We start from the raw sequence: 24406 nt of genomic DNA, 5'->3' as shown, positions 1-24406 counted from the left end.
CAAGCATAAAACTCACTATATTCTATTGTCTATCTTGCAGACAATGAAAAGCCATAGAGTAATATTTATAAATAATTATACATAATATCTCAATGGAATAATGGTTAATGAATGAAAACAAACAAATCCAATAGTTTTGTATTTTTCTCACAATTTTAGTATATGTATATCTACATATGTATTCATATGTATGTAAGTATGCATGTGTGGTTAGTGATAATAGTTATGATTTGTATACTATGTGACTAGTTTATATGCATGTAAATATGTATGCTAATAAATGCATTTAGTTTCTAAAAGGAAGCTATTAATGGCAGTTTTCAATTTCGCCGTCCTTTCGTGAATTCCTTATGCGCACAAATCAATTCACTTCACAAGTTTTATTGATCGTAATCTCGACATGTTGACGGTGGTAGGCTCATAGAAACGGCATTGTCCAAGCTGTTGCAAGATAAATATGTACATATGTATATGGATTATATCAGTTTTAATTTTTTCAATTATATTAAGTGCATACTTACCGGCGCGACTCGCTTTCCAACAAATTCGGATCTAAAGGATGTTGAGAAACGTGTCTTAATGAATCGCCAAGTGTATTGCGCAAGTGTTGCATTTCGCGATTGGCTTTCGAGCTGCGCAAAATGTATTGTTGTCGTCGTTTGGCTTCTTGTGCCAATTGTTCACGTAACATAGATATCTAAAAATGCAAAATGTGTTAAACATTTATTAATTTTACACAAAATATAATTTTAGAATCACAGGCATAATTTACAAACCCCTACCTGATTTTCTAAACGCAACACCTGCTGGCGATGCGACTGTTCGCGCGCATCTAATAATTTTTCGGCGTGCAGTTGAGCGGTGCGATAGCGATCTGCATCTATTCCACCCTCCCCACATTTGGCACTATCGTGTACGCGTGCCTTTAGTCTTGCTAATTCGGATTCTTTTTCCGCCAAGAGTGTCTCTAAGCGTCGCACTTTTAAACGTAGATCACGGGACTCATGCTCTATGACGGCATGATCCAGACCGCAACTGTATGAACCTTGCGCATTTTCCATTCGATTAGAGTCGTAATCTCCAGAATCATAATATGAAGTATTTTTCTCTGCGCGATCATATGCTGTAATGCCACCACCACCCGAAAATTTGCTCTTTCGCTCCGACTCCAATTGCTTGACTTTGTCTTGTAGAGTTTGTAATTTGTTGCGTAATTCGGATTTTTCTCTTTGCGACGATTTCAATTGGCGACTCAACTCTTCTTCCTCGCGTTTGTCGACATTAGTCGTTATGCCGCCGCTATCGCCCGCCTCCTGATTCCATTTCGCAATACGCAATTGTGACTCCAAAGCCGAACGTTGCACCTCTAAATCGGTAACCTGCTCTTGCAATCTCTGTATACGATCTAATTGCGCCTGTTGGCTGCGTCGCAACTCATTCAGATTGCTTTGTGCATTATCCAAACGTTCAGCAAGTATACGCTTCTCATTTTCCGCTGCTTGTGATTGTTTTTGTAGTAACTTCAGTTTCTCTTCATTTGATTGTGAACAATGTCCCTGTTCGGAGAGTTCTTTATTCAGCACTTTAATTTCTCCACGTAATTCCATTTCTGTGACTGCTGTCTTTTGCAGACGATCTTTCATTTGATCCACTGTCGTCTTAAGTGAGGTACAACGTTCTTCCAATTGTACCATTGCTCTATTTTGGTTGTCTAATCGTTCTTGCGCTTGTCGTACCTGACAATCCTTTTCTTGCAGAGCCATCTGCAAACGATTTATGTCACCCTCCATAGCGACACGCTGCAGATCCAACTTGGCGGCACGACCCTCTGCCTTGGCTAACTCTTCTTGGAGATGACGTTTCTCATTTTCCAATTTCGCACCGTGACTACGGCATTTCTCCAAACGATCCTGAAAATAATAGGGTTTACAGTTATTAATTATGTATACATTTTAGGTTTCCATATTTTTAGTAGAATCACCGAAATATGCATAGTAATACATATTTAAGCTTTAGAATCCTCAATGTTAATTAAATATTGAATAGTGATATGAAATTCTTTACTTCAATCTGCGAGTTCTCCTCGTTGCATGATCCTAACTGCATTTCCAGTTGTGTAATCTTCTCACGCATCTGTTGACACTCGTCACACTTCTGCTTAAACTTTTCTTCGAGCGCATTTAAGGCCGAAGCTTTCATACTACATTCAGTGTTTAGGTTACTCTTCTCCTCCTGCAAATGTCGCAACATTTGTTGAAGTTTACCGACTTTTCCATCGCAGCGCAACTGCTGTTCAGCAGCATCCTGTAGCTGCTTTTTAGCCGCCGCCAATTGTACTTTCATATCATCCTTCTCACGCTCAATTTGCGCTACTTGATGCATTAGATTGCGCACACCCTTACGCACTAAATCCGGATCTAGATCACAAGGTGCCTCCGGACATTGTGACGTGCTCCTAGCGTCGTAATCATGACAACTGGATGATGCCATGCCATTGCGAATGGGACTGTAACGTCGCGTTGGGCTGATGAGGCGATAGGAAAGATTGACACTACCGTCGGGCTGAATGCCGGCAATGCGGCGCAGTGTGTGTGCTACTGAGCTCAATTTATGCTCTGTGTCGCGTTTGTGCAGCTCTACACAAGCCAATTGCTCGTCCAGTGCACGTATACGCCCTTCAGCACCGCCAAGACGAGCTTTTAACTCTTGTATTTGTTGTGTAGCATCGGCAAGGCATACTTCGAGATTATGTTTCTGATCCTCCAGACGTTTTTCTCTACCGCGTGCCTCTTCAATGCGCGCAAGCAGTTCCTGCTCACGATTGTGGAAACGATGCTCTTCTTGATTGGACTGACAACGGGCACGCCCAAGTTCCGCTCGTGTTTCGCATAAGTTTTCTTCAAGATCGGCAAGCTTCAAAAGACAATCAATGAAATTTGAATAATTCGAATGTGAGAAAGACTATTTGAGAGCGCAAATAAACTCACTTGTTTTTTAATCTGACCGAGCTCCTGTTGACTACGCTCCTTCAATTCGGTTTCTGCCGCCAACTTGTTCTGCAATTCCTTGCCACCTTCATCCTTTTGAGCGAAATCCATTTGCGTTTTTTGTAGCGTATTCTTGGTTGCATTGAGTTCTTGCACAGTTTTACTCATATTATTCTCAGTCTCCTTTAGAATCGTCGTTAGACGTGTACGATCATTTTCCAGCGAACTTTTAGATTCTTGTAGTGTATTAATTTTCTGTAAAGCTTCCTCGATGGCGCGTGCCTGTTCGCGTTTAGCGCTTTCGACATGCTTCACATGATCGCGCAACTCCTTGTTGCTGTTGGAATACTTGTCCTTCTCAATGTTACTGTCCACCAATTGGCGACGACAATCGGTAAGCTCGTTGCGTAAACTGTCTATGTATGCCTCACCTGCAAGCATTGGTCCATAATAAATATGTCTTCATTTCGCTTAAAATTATATTAAAAACTACCTTCTTTGGTTTTTCTCAATGCATCCTGCAATTCATTGTTGATTCCTTCCACTTTATCTTCTTTTAGACGTATATCCATTTTCAACTCCTCCGCCAGACGATTAAGATTATCTCTTTCCTCTTTTAGACTCGTTAATTGCATTTCCTGTTTCCTTATGCATTCTTCGAGTTTCATTCTGCCGATAAGTTAAGTCACATATAACACCTACGTACTCGTATAATTACGAATCAGAGTCACTTACCTATTTTCCTCCTCTCTTGTACGCATTGCCGAGATTTCATCCTTCAACTGCGCAATTGCATTGCGCTGCTTTTCGTCGTGTGCATTGTGTTCACGTTTCAGTCGTTCGAGCCCTTCCTGTTCCACTTTCAATTCTCGCGCGACTGCTTCCAACTTTTCCATGAGCGCTTGCTTATCGCGATGTGCTATGTTTTGAGATTAAAAAATATAAGTAAGAAATGGAAAATATTCAAAAACTGTACGATTACGATGCTTACCCATTAGCAAAGCTTGTTGCTTTTCATTTTCGGCGCGTATCATCGCCTCCTCATGCTGTTGTAGTAAGCTTTCCAAATGCGCTTGTAATGCCTCCAAACGCTCCTGTAACTTTTCTATCTCGTCATCCTTTGCCGTTTGGAGCGCCTGTAGCGCTTGTGCCATACGCTTTTCCAATCCCGTTTTCAGTTTATATAACTCGTCCGCATGTTTCTTAGCTGCTTCTTCGCCTGCTGCTTTAAGATTCGCAATCTTTTGATTGAAATCATTTTCAGCAGCACGTGCCGCATTCATCAGTTGAGTTTTAGTTTCTTGCGCACGACGTTGACATTGTTCTAGTTCTTTACTGAGGCGACTAACGGTGTTTTTCAATGACTCTTCGCGCACAAGTGCTTCTTGGTAATCCCGCTCCAGCTGTTGGCGCTTCTCCTCAGTGGCTTCTAACTGTGTATTTGTATCGAAAAGTACAGCTTCAAGAGACTCCTTTTCAGTACGTAATGCTGCGAGAAGCTCCTTTTTGCAGGAAAAATACAATGATCAGTTAAAAAAATAACAATTATATGAATAAAGTAAAATATCTAGGCAATGAATGAGTTCAAGCTCTCCATAAAAACACTGCTGTCATTACTACCATTTCAAAAGAAAAACTCTATAAGTACGTATAGCAATAACCAACCTGTAATCGATGCGTTTCCTTCTCATGCAAGTCTATAACGACCTGTTTTTCTTCCACATCCTTTACCATCTCTTCCAAATTTCTATTCAAACGATTATTTGTTTCGACGGTTTGCTCCAACTTTTGTCGTGTTCGCATAAGTTCTTCATTGAGCGACTCTTTTTTGCGACACAATGCGGTCAATTGATTATGAATATCACCACGATCGCGTGTAACACAGGCCAGATCCTGCAATATTTTTTCTTTTTCCAGTTGCGTACATTTTAGCTTTTCACTATACGATAAATTATCGGTTTCCAGCTCTAGACGAGCCTTTTCAACGCTACTTAGGTCTTTGCGTACTGTTGCTATTTCCTTGCGAATTTCATCTACTTCTGCTTTCAGTTTGTTGCGCTCCTCCTGAGTTTGCACTAAACTACTTTGAAGTGTCTTTAACTCATCTGAGGTGGAAGTGTTACTGTTCGATAATTTATCTAGTCTTTCTTGTAGATCGCATTTTTCTAAAAGTAGCTTATCTAAGTCATACTCCAAATCGGCTTTTTGCTTTTCGATTAGATTAATGATATTTTCGGATTCGATACGTTGCTGCTCGAGCAGATCTCGAGTCAGGCTTACGCTGTTCAATTCTTCACGCAATGATATCGTCTCCTCACGTAGACGACTGCCGCGATCCTCCTCCGACCTGTGCGAAATCCATACCGCTAGCTTAGATAAATATTCTTGGCAAACATTTTGTACATACCTTAAATTCATCTCAAGTATATTCTTGTCCTTAAGTATCCGTTGGATTTCCAACTCCACCGCCTTTTTATCATCTTCAAGTAAATCAATTTTCTTAAGCAGTTTTCCATTTTTTATTTGCAGCTTCTCGAAATCTACGCTTAGATTTTCGAACTAGAAATATAAATTGGGGAGAAGCAAAGAATAGAAGATTATTATTCTTATTTATAAAAACAATAAAACATCGTAAATAGAAAAAATAGTTTTCAGTGTAACTAAAGCAAATTAAATAACCATTTTTTTCGAAATGAAATTGAATTGAATTGAATGAATTTTGAAATCGAATCAATTTCGACTAGTTAGCGCCATAATCACCGGTCGCAAATGTATTGGCTTATGGCAGTTTTCAATAAGAAAACATTGAAGCAAATTCAGGTCGACAATTCTTTACGAAAATTGTTTTAAGAAGCTAGTAATTTCTGACTCTATTATTTGTAAATATTATATTATACTGTATTTCGTATTTTTCAATCGTTGCCGTGCTTTTTCTTAGAATGTATGACTTAAAGAATGTGAAAAAAGTTTAAAAACAACGTACTGCTGAATTCAAATCGAGACGTCCTTGTTCGCTTTGCTGTTTCTGTTGGCGTACCTCCTCTAGCGTCTTCTGTAAACTATCTCTTTCATTCAATAGTTCAGATAGCTTCGAATTAGTGGCGTCAAGCTTTTCGGTTAGCTGTTGTACCTTCGTTGTCAAGAGCGCTTTTGTGCCATCGGTCGTTTCGAGTTGTGCTTTAGTATTACGCAGATTTTCGTTAGCATTCTGAAATTTCACTTGCATATCATGCAAGGCCAATTGATATTTATGTAGTGCGGCTTGTACTGCTGATATAGTGCCCTCAGCAAAAGCTTGCGATGCACGAGCCGAGCTGCGACGGGGCGATTTCGTTGGTACGCTCATACCAGCACCACCGCTATCACGCGTCAAGTGCATGTGCTGCATCGATTCATTCGCCTCTGTAGCGTCCGCCTCGCGATCGGCACTTTCGGCGTCTTGTACGACGGCTTGCGCAATTTCACGTATAGAATTGTTCAGCCGCTCGATTTCATCATTATAACGATTGGCCAGCATTGCTTGCGATTCCGCTTGAGCGCAACGTTCTTCAAGTTTTTTCAATTGATTCATAAGGTCGAGTAATCGTTGATCTCTTTCTAAAACTTCTTGTCGTGCGCTTTCAAATTGCACCTTTAAGGTCGCCATTTGAGACTTCAAATCATTATTCTCACGTCTAGACTCGCAAAGTTCGGCATCGGTTATGCGTTTTGCTTGTTGTAGCACAAAGGAGAGACCACCGCAAGAGTTCGTCACATCCTTGGCAGCGCTGCCAATTTCCAAGCTCATTTTGCCAACTTCATTTTTCATAGCGGACTGCATGTCTTTGAAAGCACGTTTGACGGCAACTACTTCACGCCACATCTTCAAGAGGCGATTGTGTTCGCCATTGTAGTAATCCTTAAATGCCTGTTTAGTAGAAGATATAGTTAGAATATATATTATTTATTTATTTATTAGAGAACTATATATTATTTTTTTATATTTTGAGGATATTATATACCTGCTCTTCTTCTTTATATTCGTCTTCTTTAATAAGCAACTCATCTCGTAAGTTGGAAAAATCATTAGTTAGCTTCTGTAGATCGTTAGTTATGGCTTCATTCGTGCGATTCGATTCTTCCAACTGCTGCCGCAATGTATTATTCTGTGCCATGAGTTGTTCACATTTACTATGCTCATCCTCGAGCTTACGACAAAGCTCACCACTATCTTCGTGCACAATAAAATCTCGTGCACAAGTTAATGGCGGCGAGTCCAAGGAAGATGAACACGGCAGGCTTGATTGACCTAACGCCATTGATGTTGAACACTGGAACCAAATGTTCATAAAAAATATTTGCAAAATTGTATACAGAAAATATTTACCATAACCTGACTAGAGGTTGGACCGGTGGTTATCTTCGGCGCACAAGGAGGCACGGGCGTGTGTTTAATAGAATCATGCATTCGATCCTCAAGATCACTACAACGCTGTCGATATTGTTGTATTTTCGATTGTAAGCGACTGACAAGATTAGCTTGGTTTTGTTGCGCTTGCTTGTAAGAGTCTATACGTCGACGATAGCTGCTTGCCTCATCCGAGAGACGTTGACGCAGCTCATGATTTTGTCGTAGTAACGCGGCCGTTGATGTAGGCTCAACATTTTGGGTAGGACTTAGCATTCTGGGTGTTGTTAAAACGCCTGTCTCAGAGGATAGAGCAGCTCCACACGGATTGACAACTCCAACACAGCCAGACGTTTTATCTATAGCGTTGCGGTTGCGATTCGATTTCGAGAAAGGTAATCGACCTGTAGGCGTACCACTTGTCTCAAACGTTGCTGGACAAGGTGTTTGCTTGAAGTTATCCCGGTATGCCTGCATCTATGAAATGAAGCAAAAAGTGTAAATAAGAATATTGAATCGAAAACACTAGTTTATCCTATAAAGACATATAATCTCAAAAAGTTCCATAAACATCTTATAGAACTAGAGAGTCGATTTAATCAACACGGTAACATTCCTATTCAGAAACAATGGGTGTTTCTACATAGATACAAGGGATACGAAGATCACGTGTTCCATTTATTTTATCAGTCTATTATGAACTAATATCCTCAGAACTTCGTGATTAGTAATAAGAAAAAATTAAGAAGGGGAAAATATCGCGATTTATAATAGCGATTTATGTTAGGATATCACACCGTACCCTTAAAAAATTAAGATTAATTCTAACTATAATTTTTTTTAGTCCGAGTACAAATACGCCAGTTACTCATGTACATAGAACGAAATTGCAGGCATGGTTGCTTAGCAGAACCGTTATTATTTATTATTCATTTGATGATTAAACCTGCATTCCCATTAACCCGTTTGGGTGCAACATGTAACCATGGCATAAGTCAATATGTTCAACATAATTTTATTGCTTTGACGAATTGATCTAATAACTAAACATAAATTCAACTGGGAGTGCGTGCAAAATCGCTATGACTCTAATATGCTCCAAATATACGAGTATGTATGGAAATGTATTTGTTGGAGATTTACATATTATTTACAATAAAATAGAGTTGCATGTCACATTAATGATTGATTTACATACTGAATATTTTTTATATTATATTATACAAAGGAATACATAAATTGTTATAAAGTTTGGGAAGTAAGTGAACTAAACTAGTAAGCGAGTAAAACCAACTCTTTTAATGTGGGGATAAAGCAAATTATTTCATAGCAACCAAATTTGAAGTTAGTAGTGCCTAACCGGTTTAATGCCTAATTACTAAGACGTTAACCAGATCTGATACAAATCGACTTTCGGTCTATCAGATTTCTATGTAATCATAAATTATTTGAGTTGGTAGCGTAATTGCGTCGACCTTTTTTATAAGATAATTACAAGACGGAACCTTAATTATATAAATTGATGCGAATCATACTACTTTATGAATTCAGTCGGATTTTTAGTGTAGAGATCGTTGTAGGATATACAAAAAATTAAGTAACTTAATTTTGAGAATTCTGATATGTTTCTTAGTAAGTTTAGATATAATAATTTCTTAAAATATAAAGTAAATTTTATATTATTTTCAAAATGATTTTTATCCATTTTATTAGAATATATCAATTTACTTCTCTCGAAAGTTTTCCAATGTTCCAAATCTTTGACAAAGTAATAGCATAATGTTTTTATTTTGCTACGAAAACGAGGCTATGTCAAGCTATATTTGGCAATTTAAAAAATTTCGCAAGTTGTAGAGATCCAGCAGTTATATGATAATATCAGAAGGCATGTCATATATAGAAGCAGAATTTTGGCCAACACACTCTCAGGCTTCTTTAGCCAACGGACTGTTATATATTTAATAATTAGGTTGAATTTTGCAGCTACATTTTAAAATATTTTTATGTTGAGAAATTTTTTTTTTAATTTGTAGTTGATCATAATGGAAAGTGGAAGTGGAACTTCTCTAACTCGAATCACTATAATTCACAAAAAAACTTCGAGTTAGAGAGACTTCGAGTTATAGAAATTTTCATTAAAACATAAATTTTTCAAAAAGCTGTAAAATATTTTTATTATAGATTTATGCACAATATTTATTATTTACTTCGCATAACTTTTTTTTTTTAAATACGTTAAAACATGTATTCTTTAGTTTTGTTTGTAGCACTTTGCTATTATCTGGCTCTCGACGTCTCTATCCCATGCTTTTGTTACATGATTTATGAAATCCATTAGAGTAATATGATCTTTTTTGTTCTCCTCCATACGATATAGACGAACTCTTTTCAAATTGTGCCTCGTTAGTAAAATTATAAATTTTGTGTTATGCCCTGGTCGAAAAGTTCGATTTATTGAAGGATATTTGTATGAAATTTGACATCTATTGCCAATACAAGAGTTCGAGTTATGGAGATCTTCGAGTTATGGAAGTTCCACTGTATATATCTTTATACTAAATAATTTACACATCACACCGGATTAGTCAAAAACGTTTTTGACTAATAAGACACCAAAACGTATTTTGCTCTAAACCAAAGCAAGCGAACATACGTTTTTGTCTCGTCTTGTTCGGTGTGGGTTGTCACATATGAATCTATGGGCTGTTGTTATATCAACCAAGAAAAGATGTCTTGACTAATTCGCTGTGGGTTGAGCCGAATGAATGGCTCAGTCGCCTGTCGTGGAGTATTGAAGGACAAGTTATCCCTCTAAGTACTTATTTATTTTAATAGGATGGTCATGAAATAATTGAATAATTTAAAACTGTAATTTATTTAATGAAATATAAAAATTAATTTAATAGAATAAAATATAAAAAGAAAATAATATATGAAAATGCAAAGTTAAAGTTGGAAATTTAATGAGTCCTTAAGTAATCGAACTCTGCTGTTGTTCATCACTGAAACATTAAAAAGAAAGCCAAGTTCGTTAAATATACTTGTAGCTGCGAAGTTTTTGATTTCATCTAATAAGACAATCGGCAAAACACATTCAACATCATGTCATTGCACTCAAAGAAATATGGAGCAAAATCTTGAAATTTTATGAAATTGTAATTTTTTCAATCACTCAATTACAATATTTTTATGAAATCTGCTTTGTCTATCCTGTTGGCAGTTCCTATAAATGGTTCCTTAATATCAGAATTAACACAAAAGGCACACCGAAAATGTCCAATCTTTGTCAAAAGTTATTGAAATTCCACCTCAGAAAATTAAGAAAAAAAAGGCATAAATCTTGTTTCTCATTCAAGAAGTGCTTTCAAACATTAAAGGTGTGTTACTTTATCTATTCCTAGAACCGCGCCTTGTAAACTTCAACATTCACATAAAACATATTTACCTTCAAAACACATTTGTCTTCAGTCTAGTTGGGGTAATTTCGTATCAAATCCGCGAACAAAATTCTAAACTAAACCTTCACTCATGCACAACTTGAAAAAAACTAAATCAGCAATGCTCCCCAACGCAGCCAACCAAGTTATCAGCAATGTGGTTATTCCCAAAAAGTTGGCGCAAAGTAAACAATTGAATTAACAAATTCCTGGTATCCAGGGACACCAGCATTGATTTTATACTGTTGACACAAGTTTGTGGAATTATGAGTGGAAAGTAATACTTGTCGTAGTAACTGCGGTTATTGGTTATTTTGAACTAGAAATGATTTACATAAATATGTATGTATGTATGTACGTCTTTACGAGTGAATTGGCCAAGATGTTATGTACTCGAGCCGCATTCGAGATGTTTGTATGTATGTAGGTAAGTACAATAATTTATGATTTTTACAACTAGAATGACATAATGTCAACAGAAATACTAGAAATTGGCGAAACTACATTAATACATGAAACGATACGGATATATGTATTTATGCTTCAAGCTGAAGTACTGTTATAAAAGGATTGTTACACAAACGATAACATTTAAATACTTATAAGACAGCATATTTGACATACATACATACTATAAACCTAGCTTTGCCTCAGAGGTCCAATTTTAACGAGAATACTGTCAAAATTTCTAATCGCTCTCAAGTTATTGGCCTCAATGGCCTCAATGCTGCATTACTCCTGCTATTGATAAGTCATTTATTGTTTCGTTAAGACATTGTTTCCGAATGGAAAAAAAACAACAACAATCGAATACTGATTTTTCGAATTTCATCGTAACCGAGCAGAATTTCATCGTAAAGGCAGTATCTATGGTTTATTTCCCAACCCAAAAAGGTCCTCCAACAGTTACAACAGTCCTCTAACATTTCGATATAAGTTCGATAATGTAAAGCTACTAGAGACCTGTGACCTCCTATGATTTTAGGAAAATATTGTGTAACAGAAAATACACACATACAAAATAATTATGCTCTATATAAGTCTCTTTTCATTCCCGTTCTATTATAAAGCACATAAACAGAGACGATGACAAACAGTAATGCGAAAGTACTTGCATTCGAGAGAACTGTTCTCCGAGACAGTACTGAAGAAGATAGAACAATGAACAGTATGAGCTCTACGGCGACATGGATAGTTAAGCGTATAAATATACAACGAATGCACTGGTTGGGCCATGTCGTACGATGCTCCAAGGAAAAGTTCCTTCGATTCGAGACCGATGGGTGGATAAAGGAAGCAAGGACGCCCACCTATCGGCTTGAAATACCAAGTGCGCTTGAGATGTACAACTGGCGTGACTTCGCAAATGATAGAGGTATCTGGCAAAGTTTCGTGTTCTCGGCCCACGGTTGTAGTGCCAAAGAAGTAGTTGAGATATTTCACATAATGACTTAATTCTCTCTAGCTGAAGAAACTTTTAAGTGTAACAGCATTTAGGTGGGTGTGGTTACTATATAATTTTTCACATTTCGACATCAAGTGGCATACGAAGCCATTTATTTATGTAGGAACTTTTGTTCAATTTATTCAAATGATGTGTGTACGATTATCCAAAAATAAAAAAATTTCACACATAATTTAGGTGTTTATTTACAAGGATTTTACACTCGCCACTTATATTATACTTAGTAAGTCAATATACATACATATGTATCTCTGAGCGAAAATATTGTACCGGTGAGCAACATTTTGCAATTGAATATGAATATGCACACACTATGGAGACTCGCCATCCATTTCCCCGGCTTTTTGGAAAGACGACGATTTCCTTCGAAACAGTTATAAAAAAATGTCATGTCTATGAATATTAAACTATAACTTAAGTATATTTAGATGTGTAAAAGTGTAAACATGTAAAGCTAATAAAGCAAAACAAGGTAAAGCCAAAAAAATTACTAATAAGCTCATAGTGCTACTGAAATGGGAAACACTTAAAAAAAACAACAAAGTTTATTTCTATTTATATTTTTCTTGTTTTGTTTTTTGTGTTGCAAAATAAACAAAATTCATTTGCTTATTGATTTCTTGCACGTTTGTAATGTGTATGTAAGTGCACATGAATATGTGTTAGAAAGGTTATCGCACTAGGTGAATAAAGGAACTTTTGTACGTACGCCTATGTATGTCTATGTGTGTATTTTAGTATTTCAGCCTACAAATAATCTTGCATGCGGACCTGTTTATGTACGCGCATATACAGTTTGCTGTATAATATGTATGTATGTATGTATGTGAATCCATGCATCTTTGTACTTATATAAATACATGCTTATAGCTGCTCGAAGCTGCAGCAGTGAGAGTTTGCATCTCATAATAAGCGCGTATTTTTCGAACAAAATCCAATCACGCTTGCACTTATGCATGTTTTTGCACACATCAGAGTTTGATTTCACTAAAGCAAAAAAAAAAAACAAAAAACAATAATGATAGGTAAACGGTTCTTTGCTTATCACAAAATTCACTTTTTTTCTTAATGCAGCCGTAGTTGAATAAAAAATCTCCTCACCCCGGTGACCTTATGCAGATACCACTGTCGGATGCATATAGCTTTGTCTGCTCACGTATTATACATACATAGGTACATACATACATCAATGGTTATGTGTGGTACACACATATATGTTTGGACGTACATTTATAAGTATATAATATACATATAATAAATATTTCTTAAAGTGTACGACTAAAATGCGAATGCCGAATGCAGAAATACCTGGTGTATACAGAATTATAAAAATTTACAAAAAGTTTTTTAAACAAATATTGAAGAAACAAACATGTGCTCATAGAAATATATCAATAAATGTATAGATTACATATTTGTAGCAATGAGTAGATATTTGGATCTCATGCACTTGTTACTTCATTAAAATAAAAGTGTAAAATAAATCCTTTTGAATTTTGATTCTTTTTCTTATAAAATTTGATTTGAAAAACCATACCACACACAAAGTAAGTTTGAATTGAACAAATTTTCGTTCAGATTGAAATCAATACTATCTGTTGTTCACTCTATCAATACATAACTTTCGAGATGAAGCCACTTCTTCAATAGTTTAGGAGTATGATCGGAATTCTATTGGCTTTCCTTGGATATGCGCTTATAACTACAAAATGTCGAAAATATGTCACAAAACGTGCAGATTTTCATATTATTATATTCGTATTTTAATATCGTCTCACGGGCAAGTAGAAACCGCTACTGGCTGCAATTGCAGAGATTTCGCCACTCCAAACTGTTTTTGTGGGGTATAACCAGAAAAGGTTTAACCAATTGATCGCGCTCCCTAGAAACAAACTCATATAAGTAGTGGCACTATACACAGGTCACTGCAGGCTAAGAGGCCATCTGCACAAACTACGAATCTGCTCGTCTGATCAATGTCGGAACTGTGACCTAGAAGTGGATCGAAGTTGACCGTCCGTCGATCGCAAGGAAAAAAAGTCAGCTAATGGGGACTCTGCATACCAAACGAGACGGTATCACGTCCATCAGTCCTGGAGCACTGTTAAGCTTTCTTAACGCGACGGATCAGTTATTATGCTTAGCCGGTTATAGCCAAACCGATGAGAGCGCGCCACTCGTCTCTTTCCTTCGCAGTTCGGCGCCAGTTGGAGATCCCAAGTGTAACCAGGTCGCTCTCCACCTGGTCCCTCCAACGGAGTGGAGGCCTTCCCCTTCCTCGGCTTCCTCCGGCGGGTACTGCATCGAACACTTTCAGAGCTGGAGTCTTTTCGTCCATTCGGACAACATGACCTAGCCAGCGTAGCCGCTGTCTTTTTATTCGCTGAACGATGTCAATGTCGTCGTATAACTCGTACAGCTCATCGTTCCATCGTCTGCGGTATTCGCCGTTGCCAACGTTCTGAGGACCAATTGCGCAAAATTTTTCTCTCGAAAACGCTTAGTGTCGTCTCATCTGATGTTGACATCGTCCAAGCTTCTGCACCATAAAGCAGGACGGGAATGATAGGCGACTTGTAGAGTTTGATTTTGGTTCGCCGAGAGAGGACTTTACTTTTCATTTGCCTACTCACTCCAAAGTAGCACCTGTTGGCAAGAGTGATTCTGCGCTGGATTTCGAGGCTGACATTGTTGGTGTTGTTGATACTGGTTCCCAGGTATACGAAATTATCTACGACTTCGAAGTTATGACTGTCAACAGTGACGTTGTTATACTGTGATAATAATAATGAAGAGGGCACAATAGACAGTGCGTTCCTCAATTCTTATTCTAATCTAGTCTCATCTCAAAACTTTCTGGCCTGTTTCGAAACTGTTTAGTTTGTTAAATTTATGTTTCGCAATTTGAAGCGAAATTTCAATTAGTTGCCTTCTCTTGGCACCTTTTCCGCCACTCAAATCACAATAACGAGAGCTTTTGCAAAAAAAAAAAAAATTATTGTACTGGTTTGTTTGGTGAATATAAAGATATTGGCAGCCAACAGTTCATGTATTACATTTACTAACCGACTTACAGCGCGAAGTCACATTTTCAAAAACGTTTCTCGCATAAGCCTGTGTATGATGCAACCTTATGGAACTGCAAATAAATTTTGCCTCACAAACAACGGTGCAAACATAGTCACCAATAATTTATTGAGTTAATCATTTGGTTTGGATTCGATTGGATTGGATTGGCAATCCTTATCAGTGGCTGCACAAATACATGCATAAGTGTCGTGACACTAAAATGGCTTTAAACGATGAGCAACAAAAATTGCTGTCTAGAATTGAATTTAATGTCAAACAACAAAATAGTTTAAAAAATAAACATATACATATGTATGTTTATATGTAAATCAATAATTACACTTTAGCACGCAAGTGATCGTTATGTGGGCGTTTTTAATCTCATAATAAAAAAAACGAGTAGTTCATGTGATTAAAATGTGATTTTTATGAGTATGCCGTGGAAATATTTATTATGCGTACATACAAGCACACATTTTTTTTGTTCGAATATATAATCGGGTACAAAGTTTAGTTCCAATAAAAAATGGGTAGTACTCATAATGTGGGCGACAATATAAATGCGGTTATTTCCGCTTGCATACATCCGCATGGAATTTTTCAGCGCCGAAGGCCATTTAAAAAAACAAAACAGCATATACAATATACTGGAACATTTTATTTCTATTGGACAAATATTTGTATATATTTGGTGGAACAGTAGAACACATATACGAAATATACTCTATTTATATTGTCCAATTTTGACGTCTTTCGAAAAATGCATAAAAGCGCAGTTTCCGGTTGCAAAGCAGTTGCAAAAGTAAGACATGTATGTAGGTGCTTCGCTCATATAGAAAAAAGTGAAAAATCCCAAATAGATTTTGACAACTTTCGAAAAATGTATTTAATGTATTGATGTTGTTGCTACAAATCATATACATATGTTGCATTTAGATTTGTCCATAAAATTTTGAAAATATTTAAAGAAATAATCAAAAATTACTTAATTTTAGTATATTAGTGTGAAGAGAATAGCTTAAATCGATTTGAGACACAAGTGCGATTTGATTCGACTTTAGCTGTTATTTCTAACGGCATACAAATACTTTATCTGTATCTTCACCTTCTGAATTATGCACATGATGGCACTTTGAACTTAAATGTATTTAATTTGAGCACATTTGCAAGTACATATATTTCAAAATACTATATTATGTACATATATGCATATGTGTGTAATCTCATATTATTTATATCTCTAAGAAATCCTAGCAATTGGTTCTGTTGGTGGAAGCGTTCAAGAGTAGAGCATATAATTTTGGGACTGCAATGCCACTTGACACACAAAAGTTAAACAATACAAAAGCAATATTCAATATAGAATTTCGCCAGAAACTATATTTCTATAGTCGTTTAGTGTTAAATAATTTGTTTTGATAAAGGTAAATCAATCGAGCAGCCGAGGTGTAGCGCCATAAAGTAAAAAACGCCACTGCTCAAGCATTGATGAAAATTGATAATACGAATTTGTGTTGAAAAAAAAATAAAAACAAATTATTATCACCAATACAGCAAACCATCCTTCATATACTCATGCTAACAAATATCTGTAGTCTCGTGGTTAACGTGTGCCTAAGCAGTGGCGTATGCGGACGGGTGCAGTGAAGCCACTACTACCACCGAAATATACGTGAATCTCAATGGTTATACAAATTATAAAACTTAATGCAGTCTTGGATTGTGTTTGTAGCTTTCTAAGAACAACATTATAGCTGGCCAAAATATATGTTAATAAAAGAAAATATTCGAAAGTGTATGGAACCCAATTTTGGTTCCTATGAACGCCACTGTTTTTTGTCACACTGTGTACTACACTCGCACTTATATTGGCACTCGATTTGCATGTGTACTGCTCATTATGTTCATGTGTTCTCTTATATACTTGATGCCGGGAGGGATTTGTTTAATTAAAAAATTATACTGAGTTGTAGACAAGGAGACGAGCTCGTATCAACACATCGTTAAAAATTCTTCAAAAAAAAAAAAAACAGTTTATACTAATGATGAGATTTAAAAGATGAGACAGTATTTAAATGGTATTTAGTAGCTAATTGAGTTTTGCCATTATTGCAAATACGTCGGGAATAAATTTCTTAAATTCAGTCTTACGATTGCAGCTCAATTTACCAGTACCTCGGATAAACATTCAATCAAGTGTCGGATGTCAGCATTGTTCAATCGCTTGGAAATAATTGCAGTTGTGGAAATTTCCACCGAAAAGGAACGGTTAAACGTTAACGAGTAAAGGAAATAATTATGGCGACCGATATTTTAAAGAAACAAGAACAAGCGCGTCAAATGCGTTATTCACGTTCGAAATTTCGCCGCATCAACTCTTTGGACCAAATACCCGAAGATCCTGGCCAGGAGCAGATCGTGCACACAGCGAATACCTACAGGAATCCGGCTTTGGGTCACCAAACACAGGTGCTGCGCCGATCGCCGCGTACGATTTCGGCTTCTATGCGACAAGTTTTACTCTTTTGGCCGCAATTGCTGATCAATATAGCGTTTACGCTCATACGCTACATCCTTTATTTACCGCTATCGATAGCGGCACCCAGTTTTTGGTTGTCAGCTTTATTGTGGATCTTTTGGAAGTTCGTTCGCATACCTGTGGCGCTTATAAAGTGGATGTTAAATGTCGACTCATTGATGGATGTATCAGCGGATGGCCCGCAACGCAATAGGCGTACCGTTCTAATCAGTTGTGGTAGTACAATTCAAACATTGCACCTGGCACGTAATTTTTATTCTTCCGGTTCTCGTGTGGTTGTGTTCGAATTTGAAGGACTATTTGGATTGGCACGTTTCTCTACCGCCGTGGACAAATTCTATATTGTGCCCAGACCCAGTGCAAACAATGTAGACAGCTACATAACTGCTTTGTGTCAGATTGTTAGCAAGGAGAAGCCTTCGGTTTATATTCCCGTTTGCGCAACGAGTCCTGCCTATTACGATGCACTTGCTAAACAACATTTGGAGCTACTCGGCTGTGCCAGTTTCATACCGGGCATCAATGAGACCAACATTTTGGATGATTGTCTTGAGTTTTTCAAAAAATGTAACGTTAATAATATTACTGTGCCACCTTACTCCGTACTGACATCGTCCAGCGATCTACAGCAATTGTACGAGAACAATTTCATCAGCAATTTTCGAAATATTCTAATGGCGGTCGGTTTTCAAGGCCTAGTTGAGCGTTTCAAATATTTATTGCCAAATAATCGAATGGATTTCAAATTTAATCACGAAATAAGTGAAAATGAAAAGTGGATTGTGATACGTGATTTGCCGGGTGAACATTTTATTACTTGCACAACGGTCAAAGATTCACGAGTTGTATCGAATGTTACCTGTAAAGTAGAACATGAAACGAAAAATTTGATACCAGTAACCCCGTTAAGAGGTCATGGCCCATCCGCCATGTCCGACGAAGCACAAATCGACATTTGGCTGAAAACGTTCTTCGCCAAAGTGCGTTTCCAGCGTAGCATCAACGGGCACATGAGCTTCCGTCTGATTAAATGTCAAGGCACATCACAATTCATACCACTCGGCGTACGTGTTGGCGTCTCATTGCCATATATCTGCTATAATCGATCTCATGCTCAAATACTCTGCCGCACTATGAAATGCATACATCGCAGACAATTAAGTTTTACAAGTCCGGACGAGGAGTCGGCACTTGGTGCATTGACAGCCAATTTTCGTTGGAGTTCTATAGAGCGCTCCACTCCGACCACAGTGTTAGATAAGAGAGAAGCTCTATTCGCCTATTGGGATCCATTGCCATATTGTGCTTACTATCATTTCCAATTGCCTCTTAAATCCGTCAAGATGTTTTTACAACGGCGTCACCGATCTACGAAAACTTTATCGCCACGCATAACAATGCCAGTTCATTGAACGTCTTGTCGGATCGTGTCGTGTACCCAGCAGATACGACGCCGGTACATTGATAAGCAACAAGATTTTTCTCTGCTTTATAATGGGGCAATCTAGAGCGCTGTCCCTGTTGTTACGGATCACTTTCTTTGCAAAAACGTTGAAGAGAGTGTATTGCTCATTTGTCACGCATACAAACTTATTGTAATTGTTGTATGTGTTCATTTACATATGTTTTTATATCTTAACAACTATTTCTCATACCAATCCTAATGGTGAATAAGATCACTTGGGATTATGTGTATAAAAAATAGAAAAGGTCGGCAAAACAATAAATTTGAAAACTAAAATTATGAGCAGAGAGGGCAGAGTTGAGTGAGAGAGATGAAATAGACTGAAGGTGCTGATGGAATTAAATATAATAAATGTAATGGTGATTATTATGTTAAAATTATTATAATTTCAAATGCTATACATATACTATTTGTAGATTACTATGTAGTGATATGCTATATACGCATATATATAATACAGTTTATTTTTAAAATATTTATTTTTACTAGCATATAAGTCACAGGGTTAAGCATTTAATTTCTAAAAAAATATATTTTATTTTTTTTGTTTGTAAGCTAAATAAAAACTCCTACATACACTTGAATATTTTCTTTTATTCTCTATAATCCTTTATAGCCACGCATATATTTAAGTAAGTTAAAAGCAAAAAAAAGGATAACAGGATTTCGAATGAAACTATTTTTAACTCAATTAAAATTGGTTTCAATTAAAAATAATAAACAATATAGAACCACAGGTAAACAGCTATCAATGCTTTAAGAACCACTTTGTTTTTTTTTTTTTTTTTTGATTAGTTTTTAACAAATAATTTTGTTCTTTATTTCTTTGTATGTATTTAAAAATGTTTTATATGCTCATCAATAAAATTGCCAAATTGCATATATATAACACTCACACATTTGTACAGCTTCGTAAATTTATAACTTAATTGAAATTCGTTGTTATGTTTAAAACACAAACTACTCAAAATATTTAACACATTAACTAAAGTAAAACTTCCTTATATTATAATAGAGCAATAATAAATTTACATCACATACATACATATGTGTGTATGCAGTTGGGCAAAACATTAGAAACTAAACAAAGTGAATTCCGTTTTATTTTTTCTTCGTTTTATTGTTGTGTCAAAGGCTAGTGGCAAGGTTTCCATAGCAATATGTGTGTTTTGTTGTTAGTTTTTGGGTTGCTTCTGAGGCACCACCGCACTTCAAGCTACGAAAACGGAGCTGATGTATAAGAGTGCACCACTGAGCTAAGTAAGTACTACATCAGGTGAGTAGGGGTGTCTACCATGCACGCACGTGCATTCAAATGTGAATGTGGTAGCAAGTGCAATACAAAACAAACTATGTATAAGTTCGTTTTATGGATGATATATGTACGTCCTTCCGAAAGGATGTAAAATGTAATATATAGAATTAAATTATGTATGGTAAAGTTGGTGAAAATAAACCATTAAATCCAAAATAAAACATCAAAAATATTTATAGAAAACGTTTACTAATTTATCATTTAATATAAAAAATGGGGTTTTCAATGCAATAACGGTTGACGTAGCAATTATTTTTTGACTCTCGTTATATTTTAAAGTTACTTTATTTATTTTACAACGAGTAATACAAAATAGTAAATATACCAAAGAATTTTTTTAATATTACTATCTTTACTTCCTTTTTGAACATATTCAAAAATTATAATTTTTTTTTATTTCATAATTGCTTGTTTTCTAGTATTAGTCGCATATGTTGATTACTCTTCTTGTGCCATATTCAATTTTTAAATATACAGTTAAAAGTCAAAAAATAAAATAATTTTTAGATTAATTAAATATATTTTATATAATAGTAAATCTTAACATAACGGTTCAACTAGGGTATATGTGAACAAAGAATTATGCTGAGTTTTAAAAGGAACGGTAACCCTGGAACTTCGATAAAAACACTTAAAGCACAGTTTTAGATTATTCATCTTATTGGCATTTAATTTATTCCTTGCTATGCAAAATCGAAATAAACTAAGTTTGATTTTAAATATAGAAATAGATTTGTCCGCGTAATGAATAACAGTAATATAAATAATGAAACGAATACAAGCAGAACTTTACCACGATTGCAATCAAATGATAATGATGTCAGTATTTCCAACATAACTACAGCTGATGTTCACAACGTACCACGACAGGATACACCTTTAATTCAACAGTCTCTCGAAAATATTAGCATTTCTATAGGGGAAACTCCATCAAACAATTTAGAATTAACAAATGAAAGAAGAAATTCACGTAATATAATGGAGCATTACGCCCGACTCTTAAGAGAACAAGTAGCAGAAGTCACTAGGAGTCGACTTGGTAATATTATTACTGCATCCGGAAGTAATAGCTCATCTGATCAGCAAACAACCGGAATTGGTTCAGGAACTATCAGATATAATAGAGTCCATTCACTACCCAATTCACTAGGGAATTTAAATAATGTTTTATCACCTGAAGTTTTACGATCTTTTTCTGCAACAAATAATTTCGAAGAGACGACTCGACATACTCATGGAAGTGCTGTCAATAATCCAATTATGTTTACTTTAACTGACCGTAATGCCGATGTTCATACAAACTCCATTTTAGCGCGACCGCACGCTACGAGGTTATCAAGTTTAGCGATTGACCATCATAACAATTTCCGCAATAATATTGCAACGAATGATGTCAACAGCTTTACAACTTCGTCAAATCCATTGCATCAAATAAATATAAGAAGGGATGAGGTAGAAGCAAGTGGAAGTATTTCAACAGATCAACAAACATTTAACATTCCTGTAATTCCAACAAGAGGCACAGAAGAGACAGCAACTTCAACAAATGAATTGTATAACACTGGTTACCCGGACATAGTTATTACAACCATTCGTCACTGTCTTCACTATATACCCTTTGCATGTATATTGTTCGTAAAATTTATTTATGACCATTCACTTGCAATATTGGATATAATAACATTACAATTTGTTATGTATTGCGTTAACAAATCTTTGCAAGCTCAAGTAATAAGGCTTGATCAAAAGAAGAACTTGATAATTATACGTGATCTACTATTGGTTGTTACTGTAATTACAATACGATTATTGGCAACATCGGCTCCACCAGATCCTTTCAGTTTGCTAATAGCGCCTCCAGCAAGCGAACGGAGCATTATTCATACTCTTCCTCAGGATACGAACACTCATACGACAGATTCGGCGAATACAATTGAAAAGACAATTATTATACCGAAAATAATATCACTAATAGCAGTTATATACTATATCGCCATAAATGATCTCCTTCTTAAATTGATCACTATTGCAATTAAATTGGTCGTTACTCTCATACCACTGCGAGCCATACAACATAAGACCAGGGTACCACAATTAATGCCTGATTAATTATAAGACCCGAGTTTGATTTTGTAACATACTTCATTTCAGACACGATTATATGTCTTTATTGAATTTTTTTCCCAATTTTATCGGTCTTTGGTTCCCATTCGTCAATGGTTGTTATTCCTTTTCGAGTCATATTCCGGTTTACACGCTGTGAGTAATGAATTTTGAAATAATTTATATATCCTTTTAATAATCATCTGGAATTCTGCCCATGTAGATTTCAGGTGTGATGTTTTCTTCTACTTATATAGTACTCAAAGGATGTGAATTAGCGGATCGCGGTAAAACACTGAAGAAATCGTTCATTAGTTTATTGAAGGATGTAGTAAGTAATCTACTTATTTTGTTATTCAGTAATATATGTATATTTTTTTCTTTGACTAAGAATAAGTTAGGAAAGCCGGAAAAAGACAATTTTGATACCTCCGATGAGCTTTGCGCCATTTGTCAAGATGCATACGTCTCGCCGGTGGTGCTAGAATGTGGACATATTTTCTGTGACAACTGTGTTACCACATGGTTTAAACGAGAGCAAACATGTCCAATGTGTCGTGCGAAAGTGGGAGATAACCTAGCCTGGCACGATGGCACCACAACGTTCTTTTACCAGCTTTATTAATAATTGATCTTATAGAGTTATCGAATAAAATTTAAGTTAAAGTTGAACAAACTCTTTTAATGTTTCTATTGCTGGTCATGGATAACATTTCTTCAATGGGATAGGAAAGAATCTTTAAATTTGGTTTTTACGGTTTTTTTATTTTGCCAATTGTATGTTTTTGAAAAATGAGTCCATCGGTTTGCGTTGCCATAGTATTAATTTTAGCATGTCGCTCCTTGCTCACAATTTCTTCCATTACTTCTCCTTCACCTCTGATAAGCCGGACTCGTCCTGTACTTGGGTCAACAACACGACGTATTTCACTTTGACGCTTTTGATGCTCCTCTGGTGTGACAGGTGTATGCGACTTTGTGTTCATCAGTTCTACGGGTATTTCGAAGCCACTTTCATCATTGTCAACATTGTTCTCTGGATGATCGACCACCGTGTCTTTAGTTTCCTTTTTAACATCTTTATGTTTTCGCTTACTTTTACTATGTTTATGTTTATGTTTTTTAGATTTTTTCTCTCGTTTCTTGGTTTTTCCCATTTTTAAAAGTCTCCAAAAAATATTTACAAAGTCTCTTGTACAATGTTGCCTACTCTATTTCAAAAGATAAAGGGAAAATCATGAAATCATATCACATATTACTTTGAATCAAAAATTATAATATAAATTATTTTGTTACATTTTAACAAATACTTCAAATCATTCCCATAAAAATAGTACTATTAATGTTAGAACTTGAAAAATATCATAAAAAGTTACTGCGGATCAAAATGTTCAACCGCATCAAAATAAGGCAAATATGAATATTATATTTGAAATCGAAATAGTTACTATGCAGTAAACATTGAAGTTGTTTAATCTAAAATGATTTCCTTGTACCAATAATTAATAATTTAAATACCATTAATAAATAATTATCGAAGACGTGGCAACCTTGTAGTTTAGAAAGTTTTCAGTGATGAACTTTTGAGAAATGAGCAAGACAAGGATCACATGCACTCTTATCATACATAGTCACTTCA

General features: G+C 36.0%; 4 protein-coding genes across 6 annotated transcripts; 2 read left to right on the top strand and 2 right to left on the bottom strand.

Annotated features, from left to right (window-relative positions):
• Positions 1-132: 132 nt before the first annotated feature.
• Positions 133-20408, bottom strand: LOC105211355 (rootletin). 3 transcript variants are annotated; one of them, XM_029039674.2, is made up of 14 exons: positions 20246-20408; positions 7354-7851; positions 6989-7297; positions 5971-6894; positions 5395-5546; positions 4653-5334; positions 3979-4489; positions 3723-3906; positions 3481-3656; positions 2988-3418; positions 2065-2913; positions 783-1910; positions 522-697; positions 133-441 (listed from the first exon to the last, which is right to left on the bottom strand). In XM_029039674.2, exons 2-14 carry the CDS (start codon positions 7849-7851, stop codon positions 381-383), a joined length of 6081 nt encoding a protein of 2026 aa, XP_028895507.1. In that variant the 5' UTR covers positions 20246-20408; the 3' UTR covers positions 133-380. The 3 variants fall into 3 exon arrangements, with proteins under 3 accessions (XP_028895507.1, XP_054087045.1, XP_011181040.1); XM_054231070.1 differs by lacking the exon at positions 20246-20408 and adding an exon at positions 12518-12734; XM_011182738.3 differs by lacking the exon at positions 20246-20408 and adding an exon at positions 10820-11135.
• Positions 17420-19933, top strand: LOC105211356 (uncharacterized). The gene has a single exon (XM_011182739.3). The coding sequence runs from the start codon at positions 17644-17646 to the stop codon at positions 19294-19296; it is 1653 nt and encodes a 550-aa protein (XP_011181041.1). The 5' UTR covers positions 17420-17643; the 3' UTR covers positions 19297-19933.
• An 852-nt stretch (positions 20409-21260) lies between the features above and the next one.
• Positions 21261-23634, top strand: Rnft2_1 (uncharacterized). Its single transcript, XM_011182742.3, has 4 exons — positions 21261-22749; positions 22816-22923; positions 22991-23098; positions 23159-23634. Exons 1-4 carry the CDS (start codon positions 21409-21411, stop codon positions 23390-23392), a joined length of 1791 nt encoding a protein of 596 aa, XP_011181044.1. The 5' UTR covers positions 21261-21408; the 3' UTR covers positions 23393-23634.
• LOC105211357 (ADP-ribosylation factor-like protein 6-interacting protein 4) lies at positions 23512-23985 on the bottom strand. The gene has a single exon (XM_011182741.3). It carries the CDS (start codon positions 23922-23924, stop codon positions 23520-23522), a length of 405 nt encoding a protein of 134 aa, XP_011181043.1. The 5' UTR covers positions 23925-23985; the 3' UTR covers positions 23512-23519.
• Positions 23986-24406: the final 421 nt, after the last annotated feature.

Source organism: Zeugodacus cucurbitae, chromosome 2 (assembly GCF_028554725.1).
Source record: "Zeugodacus cucurbitae isolate PBARC_wt_2022May chromosome 2, idZeuCucr1.2, whole genome shotgun sequence".
NCBI lineage: Eukaryota > Metazoa > Arthropoda > Insecta > Diptera > Tephritidae > Zeugodacus > Zeugodacus cucurbitae.
This window is presented reverse-complemented; position numbering and strand designations above follow the sequence as displayed.